Source organism: Eulemur rufifrons, chromosome 14 (assembly GCF_041146395.1).
Source record: "Eulemur rufifrons isolate Redbay chromosome 14, OSU_ERuf_1, whole genome shotgun sequence".
Lineage (NCBI taxonomy): Eukaryota > Metazoa > Chordata > Mammalia > Primates > Lemuridae > Eulemur > Eulemur rufifrons.
In genome coordinates this window covers 15,555,129-15,568,152 of record NC_090996.1, presented here as the reverse complement: position 1 = coordinate 15,568,152, position 13,024 = coordinate 15,555,129, and the positions used below count along the sequence as shown (strand labels likewise).

At 54.0% G+C, this 13,024-nt stretch overlaps 1 protein-coding gene across 5 annotated transcripts in view; it reads right to left on the bottom strand.

The window, feature by feature from the left end:
- Positions 1-2,680: 2,680 nt before the first annotated feature.
- Positions 2,681-13,024, bottom strand: part of IQCE (IQ motif containing E) — a 57,521-nt gene continuing 47,177 nt past the window's right edge. Inside the window, exons 20-24 of one of the 5 annotated variants that reach the window (XM_069486638.1) lie at positions 9,533-9,643; positions 8,870-9,057; positions 7,740-7,831; positions 5,209-5,293; positions 4,976-5,038 (exon numbers count right to left, since the gene is read on the bottom strand). In XM_069486638.1, the coding sequence (XP_069342739.1) occupies positions 5,247-5,293; positions 7,740-7,831; positions 8,870-9,057; positions 9,533-9,643 (438 nt within the window). In that variant the 3' untranslated portion in view covers positions 4,976-5,038; positions 5,209-5,246. Of the gene's footprint in view, positions 5,042-5,115; positions 5,294-7,739; positions 7,832-8,869; positions 9,058-9,532; positions 9,644-13,024 lie in introns of those variants that run through there. The other 4 variants (XM_069486634.1, XM_069486635.1, XM_069486636.1 and 1 more) reach the window with 4 other exon arrangements.

Below are 13,024 nucleotides of genomic sequence, written 5' to 3'. Positions count from 1 at the left end.
ACAGAAACAAGGCCACAGATGCACCTTGGTCTGTGCAAGAAGATACTGGAAAACAAACCCAGATATCAACTCTGGTTTTTTTCTTTGCCATCTGTGTTTGATTCCTAAGTAAACTATTCCTTCCCTGCTCCCAAAACAAAAATTAAATAAAATTTGAAGAAATTTTTGCATGCACATTTTTCTTTCTTGGTGCTCAAGTCCTCGCTTGTGTTCAAGGAACAGAAATTCAAAGAGGGCCTGGGTGTCGGCAGATGGCATCGGAACTCACGCGTGCAGGGAGCCGGCGGTGGGATCCCTTCCCTCCAGCTGCCTCGATCCCAACCCTGCACTACGGCCAAAGCAGAACGCCAGAAACCCAAGAGGCCCTGGGTTTCTGCAGCAGACCAACCGCACGAGGCGTCCGTGCAGCAAGAGCCACAGCACAGCACACCTGGGCGTGGTTAAGAGGGAAGGCTCTGCAGGTAATCAGGACAAATACCCTGCACAACAACTTTGTATTGACAAAGGCCAATAACGAGTAGTGCAAGAATGAAAACCTCATCCCTCCCAAAAGCTTCGCATATAAATTATGTGTAAAAGTAGAATAATTCTGAATTAAAAAGTGCCAAAGACCAGTGGATCTACTCCTTCCTCTAACCCATCTTGATAGTTTCACATTTCAGCTTCCAGATGTAATTTCTCTTGCTATTAAGGATGCTTCCCCAGCGTGGTCTGGGCCAGATGGGGTAGCTGGCATGGTGTCGTCGCTACCAGCAGGCCCCTGAGACCTTGTCAAGGTGGGAGCCCTGAGAGAGAGCCGGCCCAGCCCACGGCAGGGCTGAGTGTCGATTCCCTGGTCCTCAGAGGATCTTGGAGCCACAGGAGAGCAAACACTGCTTCCAAAACCAAAGAGGGATCTTGCAATTAGTTAAGACAGGTTATGACAGATTTTTTATTCAGCTCTTGAAGGTTATTGGTGCTTTCCCCAGAAGCTATTGATTTCTGAGAAGTGAAGCAAAGTTCCGCTGTGCTTATCTTGGTAGATCTCAGCTAAGTTGGTCTATCTTTTCCTAACCCAGCTGGTCTTTTTGCAAGGCAGGTTTCTGGTCCATCTGACGGACAGAGAGCACGGTCCTCACTTCCCTTGTCAGGAGACAAAAATAGACATTCATCAGACAGAAGACGCCAGCACAGGCGGGCAGGGCCATCCACTGTGTCACAGAGTCCCTCCTTAATACACAGACGAATGAGCAAAACCCCACTATAGCAAGCTGCCTCGTAGGTCGGAATTTAGCCCTGGTTGGCTCTTGCCTCCTCGTCTCCAAGTCGGGTCACCATCCAAGGCCTGAGGGACTGTGGTCCTGGCAGTCCTATCTGGCCCCTCCTCCCTCGGTGGGCCACACATGCCCTCTCCCCACCAGCTGAGAGGTGGCATGCTTCTTTCTGGGCTCACCCTGTACAGAAACTCCCACGGAGCTCCACGGAAAGGCACCTGCCACCTGCTTTGTGCCCTGGGCATGCACACCTCACTCTGCCTCCTTTTGCTGCTTCCCGTGGCCTGACTGGTCCCAGCTCCTCCTGCACTTTCTCCTTAGCTGCTCTGGTGGGTGATGTGACCAGGGGATGCAGGGGGGCCGTGGCACTGCCTGGCATCTTCAGAAGGGTGACACAAGAGTCTGTCCCAGCTTCTGAGCCTGGGGTGTCCTTTTTCTCCCTGTGCTGGGGGAGCAGCGCATGCAGGCTGAACAGCATCCCACAAGGCGCCACAAGGGCTGTGGCCCGTGCCACGCCAGCCTCCGTGCATCTCCAGGGATGCCCTGGAGACCTCCAGACGGTGCCTCTGTTCGAGCAGCAGTGGGCAGAGGGGACGGGCCTCCAAGCTCACCTGGTCAGGTGCACCTGCAGCTGCCACTCCTTCACAGAGGCCAACTTCAGCAGCACCAATGGGTGGGGCTGCTGCCAGCGCAGTTGGGCCGGGTGCAGGGAGACTGCCACATCTTCTGTGACTGCTTGTTTATTGGGCATGGGATGGGGAAAGAGTGTGCTCTTTTAAAGTTGGACTACCTAACGGCCCCAAACAGCAGGTGAAGTTTCACTACCGTTCCCAAGTTCCAGGTGACGTGGAGGTGTTGCAATGAAAATCAGGGCAGAATGAGTGACACGTGCCACTCAACCGCTACCCGAAGTGCACATAGCTGGGCTTGCTTTGGCTCTTAGCGCCAAAGGCGAGGTCTGTCTGCTGGACTCACTCCCTGGCCCAGTCTCCCCAGGGCTGTCTGTCTTGCCACTGCCACTGTCCCCACGGCGCCAGCTGCCAGGCCTGGTGTGGGTACCGGCTCCTCCGTGGCCAAGCACAGGAAGAGGGCCTGTCCTGCAGAGTAACACTGACATGGAACGTGGAGTTCATGGCTGACTTTCTCGCTGGGTGCCCACTCTAGGGGCTCCCTTCCCCCTCCTGCTGAGCCAGCAGGGGTTCCCTGGGGCACCCTGCAAGTGTGCCTCTCCGCCTGGTGCTTTCTCCATGGAACAAAACCACACACAGTGTTGGGGGCTCACACAGCAGCTGGGCAGGCTGCCCCAGCACAGGGGCCTGGGTGGCCAGCACTGGACACTCAACATCAGCTGAAGACATAGGCTTGAGGTATTGTCATTTACTGAGGTAGCTTTAAGACAGAACGTTTGCTTTTAATAGATCAACAGTGCTGCACCAAAAGGGGAAAAATAGGAAAATTTACATATTTACAATTCTCAGGGCCATTTTCTTGGAAAAGTTAAGTGCATTGGCTGACTTTGACCTTGTTCTCAGCTCTGCCCGTTGGCCAGGCGCCTACAGCCTCGTGCACAGGATTGTGCTTAGACACCATGATGGCCTGCCCTGGTGCCTCCTGCCCCCAGCACCTTCTCCTGAAGCAGGGACGTCCCTGATGGTGATAATCTTCCCTCAACATCTACGACCTAGAACTTTAGGCCACCGGTTCCTAAGAGTGAGCACACGATGAGAAATTGCGGGAGAGGGAGGGACAGAATCAAGGTCCCCCTCCCCCACACTGAAGCTGTAGGAACCAGTGTCACCCTCTTGATGCTTCACAGGTAGCCTGGCTCCTACAGACCTGCAGCCTTGAACCTGCAACGGGGTCGGGGAGGAGACAGACCCAAGGGGATGGAATGAGGCAAGGGTCCACGCAAGGCTCTGTCACTTAGGAATCAGTCATGTTATCAATCAGTTCAATGAAAAAGAAAAGAAAACTGATTTGGCAGCCCACAGTCCAAGTAAGGAAAAAAGACTGAACGAGCCAGGCTGTTGGCCCACTGTGTGAACAGAGCCTAAGTGGAGACAGGGCCAGGCAATGAACCACAGGGCGATCAGGTCCTTGCACTTTGCGTGGCCCAGGCCCAGGGCTGGGCTGGGGAGACCCCACCCCCATCCTCCCACGTGGCAGGTGGACAATGCCAAGCTCCCCACTCCTGGCCACAGCCTCGCTGTGTTGGAGCCGGCAGCCTCTGACCACCGTGGAGGTCTCAAGCTCAGCCCGACGTCCCCTGAGGTTGACATCAGAAGGCCACCATGTTGAAGAGGATCAGATGTGTTGGGGAAGAGGAGGCACCCAAGGGTGGGTGGCACCCTCGGGAGAACCCGTCGGTTCAGTCTAAGAGAGCTTTCCGACGTCGGCGCTCTCCTAAGATGGACGACCTGGTGTGGGACAGAGGGGCTCTCAGGTCCCGAGCGGCTCAAGCTGAGGCTGGTCCGTCCTGGCTGGGATTCTGCGGGGAGATTCAGACACCAGACCGGGCTGCACGGGGGTCTACGTGCCCCTGTGGTCCTGCCCGATCCAGGCTCTTCACTTCTACTCACCAGCAAGGGCTAATCTCACAGACAGACAAGGGACCAACACTGTGAGCTCCTAACGGGAACTCCACTGCGCACAGCCTCAGCTGCCGGCTTCTGAACGGTCGGCACGTCCGGCTGTGGAGCCTGTGGCCTGTACAGAGGCCACCACAATCAAGGGTGTCCCGAGACACAGAATGAAGTGTGGCACGAGAGGCTCTGCCCTCCTTTGGAGTGACAGCTGCCCTCCCTGCCCTCTCTTCCTCTTCCCCTTGGTCACCTGCAGAGGCCGAAGCACCTGCCACCTGCTTGGGGACAGCCTTTCCCCTGATGTTTGTTTCAAAGGCAAGTGTGATGCTGCTCTTGTGATTATAATCTGGAATTTTAAAACTCTGAGTCTACCCAGTGACAACTTCCGCCCAGACTCCTTCCCAGGAACGGCAGCTCTCAGGGCTGTACCCAGGGGTTGGGGACAGAAGAATGGACTGTGTGGTGAGGGGGAGGGAGGGGCTCATCTGGGGACCTGGGTATCTTCAGCCTCTCTGAGCCTTTGCAAGTCTGCATTTTGTCGTAGGGAAGGGGAAGCCTGTCTCGTGGCTGCTCTTCCGAAGGGCACTTCAGGGCGTATCTGCCTGGCCAGGAGGGGCCGAGGTTGGAGCAGATGCTGGCGGAGGATGAGGAGGGTGGTGTGGAGCTGGCTCCTTGTAAGGCGGCTCTTCACAGGCCAAGGTCACGGGCAGGCTGTAAGTTGCTATAAAAGAACGTGTCTTTGCAGGGCTCCCTGGCTGCCCCCAATTCAGGGTAGATGTGTCTGTCGGCACCAAAAAAGCATCCTCTGAACCACAGCCAGAAGCGAAGGAGGGATGCAACCGCTTGGCCCTCCCCAAAGAACAAAATAAAAGCATTCAGGATTCCTTAAACAAACAAAAACGCAAAAAGAAAGAGAAAAACCAACGCAGACGTTGAGGTGTTCAGTAGGTATTGTTCTTTTCCTAACAAGATAAATTATCTTTCCAACTGTGGTTATTATGTCTGTCCTCTAGAACAGGCTTTGTCCTTTGAACCCTAACCTACCCCCGACAGCCATGGCCATGTGGAGAAGACGGCTGGGGACCTAGACCGGGGAAGAACTCTTCCTCACAAGCAGAGGTGGGGCGATGACCACGTCATCGGAGTCATCGGAGTTGACGTCATCCACGGGTGGAGGCACCGGGGGCCGAGAGGGAGAGGGCGCTGCTGAAACGAACCACAGGGAGGTCAGCCACACCACCGCTGGGCTGGGGGCCGTTCTCAGGGCCACCAGCCGCAGACACGCTCACACCGTCCGCCCTTCCCCGGCAGGCGAGATGGAGGCCACACCCAGAAGTGGGAAGCCACGGGCCAGACCTTCAGAATCAACTTACACACTATGCCAGAAAGCCCTCTCATTTTTTCCTAGTCTTCAAACGCAGGTCTGAATATTTTGGGCATTTCCCCAAATCAAAAAACCTGCAAAAGGTAAAGATTGGCCAGCAGTGAGGAAGCTTGAGCCTGTGCTGGAGGATTCCCTGAAAGTCACTCTCCCGCAGCATCCCAGGAGTCTGGGCGCGGTGGGTAGCCACCTGTGCGTGTCAGAGCCCGTCTCCGAGTTAAACGCACCAGCTCCCGGGTGGCACGCCATGCGGACGGGCAAGGCAATGCCAGTGACAGCTGCGAGTTTTCAAACTGTCTGGCCACTCCATTTATACTACTTTCTTCATACACATCTAAACTTTTCCAAACTTTTCACCTATGCTAGAATGAGATGCCACCTAAAGACTGGACAGGGACGGGTACCACCACGTGGCCACTGTGGACCGGGTGCCAGTCCTGAGGGAGGGGCCGGTTCCCACCACACCGCAGCCCAGGGCTCCTGGGAAGAGCCTGACTCCTGCTGCTTCAAAAGATGGAAGTAAAAAAATGTCAATCACTGATTTAAGATTTTTAAAAAGGGAAGTTCTGTGCTGCAGATACTGTAACTGCGTCAGCTTTTTTCCTGCAACTCTCAAAAAAGTTAATATTAATGTGGAAACTTAAGAAATTTAAAACACCAGAAAGTATTTATCTTCCTCTTTTTCTTTAAAAACACAACCAGCTCAGACAAGGGCTTGATTTACACATTTCACATAGACGTGTTTCCTTAGGTCAATAAGAGCTAAATACCTAGATGCATTCTGTGGTGATACATTTAGGCAGGAGGATGAATCTGACCCTTTAACATTACTTACATTTAACAAGAGCAGAAAAGGGCAGCATAAATAAACACTTTAGCCCCAAATCTAAAGGTCACCGAATGCAGGGTCTACTGAAATCAGCAGGAACTGGGATTTTGGAGACCAATTTAAAGCCTTCTGGGGAGCCCGAGAGTTACAGGACGGCCCCACGGCCTCCCAGGCTTTGCGGGTCTGCACATTTTCCCCTTAAATCCCAGAGCTGCTCATCTTTGTTTGTTGAGCTTTACAAACGGAGGTTTTGGAGAGAATATCAAAGTTCAAAGTTTTCCAGCTCTGACAAAGCCGGAAAAAAAAAATGACTGAAATGGATAAAATACGATTTCAAACATGGCGATTTCCAGGTCAAACATGGTGTAAAATTCTCAGCTCGTGTAAGAGATTCTCCAAAACACATCCCCTAACTGGCTCCCTTGGGAAGGGAAGGGGTCGTGCCCAACACGGAAAGGGGTCCCCAAGGGCATTCAGTCCATGGGGTCTGAGGCAGGTTTGGGGCCATGGCCTCTTCCCTAACCTGTGACCCTTGGGAAGGTGAGAACTCTGCCTGCCATCGCACCCACACTCACCAGGGCAGGGCCTCGGGGCTGCCGACTCCCCCGGCCCATCCTCGTCCCTGCAGCCTCCCCACCGCTGGCTTCGCTGTCCTCCTTCCCTGAAGGGACGGAAAACTGAAGCGGCCGTTCCGCACAACCCTTCACCCATTGTCTTTCTCACCCTGACACTTGTGGTTCAGAAAGACGGCCTCCTTTTGTGGTTTTTCCTTGCTATCCTCTCCCTCACCGGTCCTTCCCTGACTCCACCTCTGGGACCTAAGGACTCACTAAAGTTCTCCGTTAGAAACTGTCCCCAGGGAGGTCTGATAGATAACATGGCACCCTGCGTGCCGTTTTCATACCTAAAATCTCAAGACTACGCTTCTCCATCTAATGACAGTCCCCAATTCTCAAAAGCAGCGCCTTCCTACCCATCCTCGGCGTTACAGTAACAGGCAGAGCAAGCACGTGCCGCTGAGGGCTTTCCCACTGCAGTGCAAGACGGAGTCTGGAGCACACGCACAGCATCACAGATTTTGGGGGCTGAGGGTGACTTTGCAGCTGTCTGGCCCCATTCTCCATTTTGCACAGGAGGGGACTGAGCCCAGAGACAGGCAAGGACCCGGCGGGGAACACAGAGTGTCGGGGTGGAGCAGGGGCCTCACAGCTCGGGTGCAGCACCCCGCCAGTGCCCGGGATTTCTTCTCTCAGTGTCTGGACTTTAATGAAGCAGAAAGGGAAATATGAGCAAAGTTTTACTTAAAACACAAACCAACAGCAGAAACAATGGCCCAAGGGAGGCAGCCACCTCGCTCCAGCTGGAGCTGAGAATGAAAATGAAGACACAAGGTCCGGGAAGCTGAGACTGTGTGGCCTGGAGGCCATGGACAGGAGACCAGTCTCCAGCCTGCCAAGTTCACGGAGTCCCTTGGGCTCTTCTCTGTCCTCCACAGTCCCAAGGACAGGGACCAGCTGGGACAAGGCCTGGTCAAGGGTCTTCCCAGCGTAAGGTGTTACTTAGGTCAGGGGCAGCTGCCGGGGAAACAAACCTCCCTCACATCACGGCCGAGTCCCTGGAAGGTGGCCACCCTTTTGGCGTAACCCTTAGGGGACCATCTGCCCCCTGTCAGAATCGAAAATGAGGGAAATTACCAGGAGGAGCTGCAAGGAAGTGTGGAGAGGAGGTTTCTTCGTGTGTGGCTGAAGCAGACCTCTCAGCGCAAGCGGCAGAGGTGGTCCCGTTACTGGAAAAAAGATGAAAACTCCAGCTGATTCGCACTTTAGAGAATATAAAGCTCTCTGAGGCCTAGGAAGGGCTCACTGATTTGCCTGGGGGAACTATCCCAATAAAGGCAAACACACGGCCAGCCCTGTACCCCAGTCATGCCCAGGGTCCTGAAGGAGGCTGGCTGTGAAGACACATGTCCTCTGTCCCTCTCCTCAGGGCACAGGCTGAGGTGGAGCTGGCATGGTTTCCATAAGCTGGCTACAGACACTTCCCCCTCTGGTCTCTGGGTAGGGCCAGCTGCCCCATTCCCAGGGGACACGGTGACAGGCCATACAGCTTTCCACCTCCTGGTCGTGGCTGACTGCCCAGGGAGGGGTCCCCTACTCAGCCGAGCCCCTGGCCCATCCCAGGTCATATGGAATCAGGACCACGAGATGCAGACTCAAAAGAGACGGACGGGGGCTGCCACCCTGTGCCACGCAGGCTAAGTGGGGGCAGGAGGGAGGAGGAGCCCAACGTGCGGTGAGGTGGGGCGGCGGGACCATCTCTTCACCTTACTACGAACTCCAGCCTTTGCCCAAGTTGACTTAGAGGGTTTCTGATGTTTGCAACCAAGAGGGTCCTAACACACACACTGGGAGCTCCAGCAGGAGTGTCGCTGTTTAGGACCAGCGTGTGTTGCTGTGGGAAGGCCTCCGATGACACCTGCGTCTCCCTGAACACTGGGATCACGTCACATTCTTCTTTAAAAGGGGACAAGGTATCAGCACAAGCCAATAGCCGGGCCACAAATGGATGGCTACCTGAACTATACGGCATCTAACCCCTTCTGCTTGTTTTCTCCCAGTATGGAGAAATGACTCTAGAAAGGCGTCTTCCCGAGGACCAGAAGGCGTGGCCCGCCCCACACCTGTGCTGCAGCTCAGCCACCTCCCCGTTACACCCCCACACGCGGTGCACAGGCTGACCCTGCAGTGGGCAGCCTCCCGCACAGGGTCTGTGCTGGGCATTCCCCTGTGACACAGAACAGATGTGTCCTGTGACCCCAGCTCACCTGTGCCTGGCCCGGGCCAGGTGTGCCCGGAGGACGGACTGGATGACAGTGATGGCTTCCTCTTGCCTGGGGCTGCCCTCGGCCTGGGCGATGGGGCTCGGGATGCGGGACGTGGGAGAGCTCTGGGCGTGGCGACAGCAGGGAAGAGAACCACTGGGCAATGCTCTGCGGCTTCTAGAGGGTGGCCCCTGCGGCCCCCTTGGCATCAGGGAGCAGTAAGAGCGGTTTCCCTTTCAGGCACCCCCACCCCCATTACTGCTGCTTAGTTAGCAACCTCCTGATTGCATGTTCTTAACTTTTAAACTCTAGAGAGTCTTAAAGCAAACATCTTGTCTTTTTTTTTTTTTTTTTGATAGAGGAGGGGCTGACACAGGAAGCATCTATCTTGATTAATTTTTAAGCTGCCCTCGGTGCAAGACAGACATGGTGCTTGATTCTTTAGCCCTTTGAAGCAATCCGGCCTCTAAAGCAAAATCCTTCCAGGGCCTGCCGACTGCTGCAGCTGCCTGACCTGGTGGGCACAGGGTGGGGGACAGGGCACACCTGTGGGGCAAGGGAGGCCCGAAGGCTGAAAAGTGCCCCATGCTTGCTTGGTCGGTGAAGTTTAAGAGAAGAAATAATGGAGAGAGAATTCCTAGGCCTGTGTCTAGTACCTCCCGTTACCTGATTTGGGAGGCTGGGCATGCTGGAAGGTTCTGAGTCACATGCTTTGCTTGCTGAGAGCTTTGCCCGAGCCAGATGTCCCCTGAAAGCTGCCTGAAGCACTACAGCCACCTGGCAGGGAAAGGAGGGAAAGAAGAGAGATGTGAATTCCCTGGGCGATGGCAGGTGAGTCTGGGGAGAGTCCAGAGGGAAGAGCTGCAGCGACAGAGAACACGACGACTTCCCTCAGTGCCGCACAGTCACGGGAGTCTTGGAAAGAGGCTTTCTCTCTTTCACTCTCCCCAGTCTCCTCTGGTGAGAAATAAACTAATCTTCCAGGGAGATGGAGGCACCAATGCCTGATGCCACAGTAAACTGAGTCCTGGAATGTGTACGAGTCGGCTGTCAAACACAATCATATTTGGCTGCTGGTATTAATTGTATTTTACACATAGTTATGTTTTCACGTTGGGGTAGTTCATTCCACGTTGGAATAGTTTATTCTGCTTCATCTCCTTTCCATATACATCTTCTAGAGTCAAGCAGGGTAGAGAAAGACTCCAACGATCACAAGGGAATTATTTATCCTTTGACCTTAATCTTAAATATTTTCTTAAGAAGCATGCGTGGATGGGAGCCCCACAAGTTCTGAAGTCAATGCTCTGTGTTCAGGGGAAGGACCCTTTTCTCAACGATCTGCCTGCAGCCTTGGTGAAAGCCATCGCAGCTTGGCAGGAGCCTCGCAGCTCCCAGGCACTTTGAGAGAACGACAGGCCCACGGAGCCCACACAGCCTCAAAGGAAGAGAATACCTTTGTGTTTTCTTGAAGGCAAAATGAAGGAAATGTCACAAACGTAAGGTTAAGAAACAAGTACGCCAAGGGAAGGTGAGACAACATCAGTGATTAAGGACTACAACTCACGGGAAGTACGGGGATCGTCTGGATTGACCCAGAAGGCTTCCAGGAAAGCTGCTGGCCTCACTGGCGGGGCGACAGCTGCCGAGATCACACCTCCCAAAGCAGGAGAAACTCACAGCCAGGGGTGAGCCTCCCCCATGCCACACACTCTGCACACACTGTCTGACTCAACCCTCTCTACGGCCCCAGTCTCAGCGTCACCCTTACCTCGGAGCGGAGGGCAGGGCACTGGGGAGGCAAAGCGAGAGTGGCAGACAGCGCCTGCTGTTTACACGTGGTGCGCAGCCCACTGAGGGGTCCAGACCCATTCATCGCTCAGTCACTGAATATTTACTGAATGCCTGCTACATGCTGGCACTAGTCTAGGAGCTTGGGACACAGTGGGAAAGATGGAGCCGGTCCTGCCTCCACAGAACTTACAGCTGACGGGACAATGACAACAACCACAATGTCAGACAGGGGATAAACGCGGGGAAGGAAAACCCATCAGGCCTGGGCTGGAGAGTGGTGGGGAGTGTGGGTGTGCAGGGAAGGGTCTCTGAGGAGGCACTGTTCCAGCAGAGACCTCAGTAAAGCCGGGGGCAGGACAGACATCTGGAGAAACAGCCTCCTAGGCAGAGGAGCAGAAAGTGCAGAGGTCCTGTGGCAGGAACATGCATGGAATTTTCCAGGAATGCTGGGGAAGGGTGAGCAGGGCCCAGGCACAGCGCCGCATGGGCAGGGAGGGCTCTAGAGCCCTGGGGAGGTGTCAGCTTTGGGTAAGAACATGGAACGGTATTTATTTTAACAGGACATCAGCAGATTTGGCAGTGGGAGAAGGAAAACGAGGGAGGTCTCTCTCCCCCTTTTACTTTTTTCTACTGTGGTAAAATACACACCAAATTTCCCATGTTAACTACTTTAAAGTGTACAATTCAGTGGCAATAAGTACACTCACTATGTTGCACGACCATCACCACTGCCTAGTTCCACATCTCTTTCATCAGCCCGAACGGCAATCCCGCCCCCCACTAGCTGTCCCCAGTCTCTGGCAACCACTAATCCACTTTCTGTCTGTAAAGGAAAATGAAAATCTCAGGATCACTCCCTACAACCCCTTATGCAAAAGGGAAGGAAACGGCCTCGGGTGCCTGTGAGGAGCGAGGACAGCACATTGTCACTTCAATCCACAGGCTACGGCCAGCTCCTGAAACTGAAGTCTGCTCGACTCCACACTGATAATGAACGACAAGTTCACCTTTCCAGGTGCAGAACAGAGACGAGACAGGATCAAGCACTGTTCCACCCACCCAGGGCCACGTAACTATGCTTCCCCCACTCCCTTTTTCTCTTCTAACGATGGACTCATCTTAAGTAAGATGCAGATTTCCTGGGCCTCATCAGAATGCAACTCGCCTTACTGCTCCCCTCCACCCCCTTAAATCCTGAAGCTCCCAAACTCCCCTTTGGAAAAACAGCCACAGATTTGTCTGTGGTCTGTGTTTTTCCCAAGCACGTCCTCAACTTTGGCTGAACAAACCTCCACGGATTGAGTTCTCTGCCTCGGTCATTTATTTTGGGTTGTCATGTCTCTATGGCATTATCTATTCTAGACACTTCGCATCCGTGAATCAGACAATATGGCCTTTTGAGTCCGGCTTCTTTCACTTAGCATAATGTTTTCAAGATTCATCCACATTCGTTCCTTTTTATGGCTGAAAACCAGCCCGTTGTATGGACACATCACTCTGCTTCCCCACTTGCTAGCTGAGGACGTGTGTTGTCTCCACCTTCTGGCTGTTATGAATAGTGCTGCTGTAAACATTTGTGTACAAGTTGGTTTTGAAAAATTGTTTTCAGTTCCTTGGGTGTACACCTAGGAATGGAATTTCTGGGTCATGTGATAATGCTGTTTAATTTTTTGGGGAACTGCCAACTGTTTTCCCAGTGGCCGCGCCATTTCACATTCCCACCCGCAATGCCTGAGGCCCCGGATTCCACACCTCGGCGACACTTGCTACTGCTGGGGTTTGGTTATGGCTGTCCTGGTGGTGTGCAGTGGTGTGTCACTGTGGTGGCAGGTCTCCTTTCACTGCTTCTGCTCCTCAGAGAGACAACAATCAAGGTGGGCAGCTGAGAGTGGAAGGAGTTAGGGATTTGAGGAGAGTGAAGTATAACGTGGTTGTCCCAGGGCTGGGGTTGAACCTGCCAGAGGGCCCCTCGGCCTGGGCTCACACACTCATCTCCAGGTACATCTGCAGAGCAGGGGCAGGACTTCACCAAGGACCGGGTCTTGCCAGGGAGGATAAGGGGGGCTGGGGCAGGAACGATGACACTGGACGCTGGAGCTGCAGCTGGTGACAAGGCAGTGAGGGACCTGAGCAGGGCGTGGCAGGGGGAAAAGGTGGAAGATCTTGGGGCGAGGGAGGGCCTTAGAACTTCAGGTAGGGGGCACAGTGGAGCTTAAAGAGAAAATTGAAGTCTCAGGGCCACCCCCATCTCCTTACGCCAAAGAGAAGGTAAAAGCCCCAAGCACCTGTGAGAACTGGCCCCACAGGTCATTCGTTAAGGACATTCCTTGCTGACCTCCCAGAGGCAAGGACATGCAAACTGTA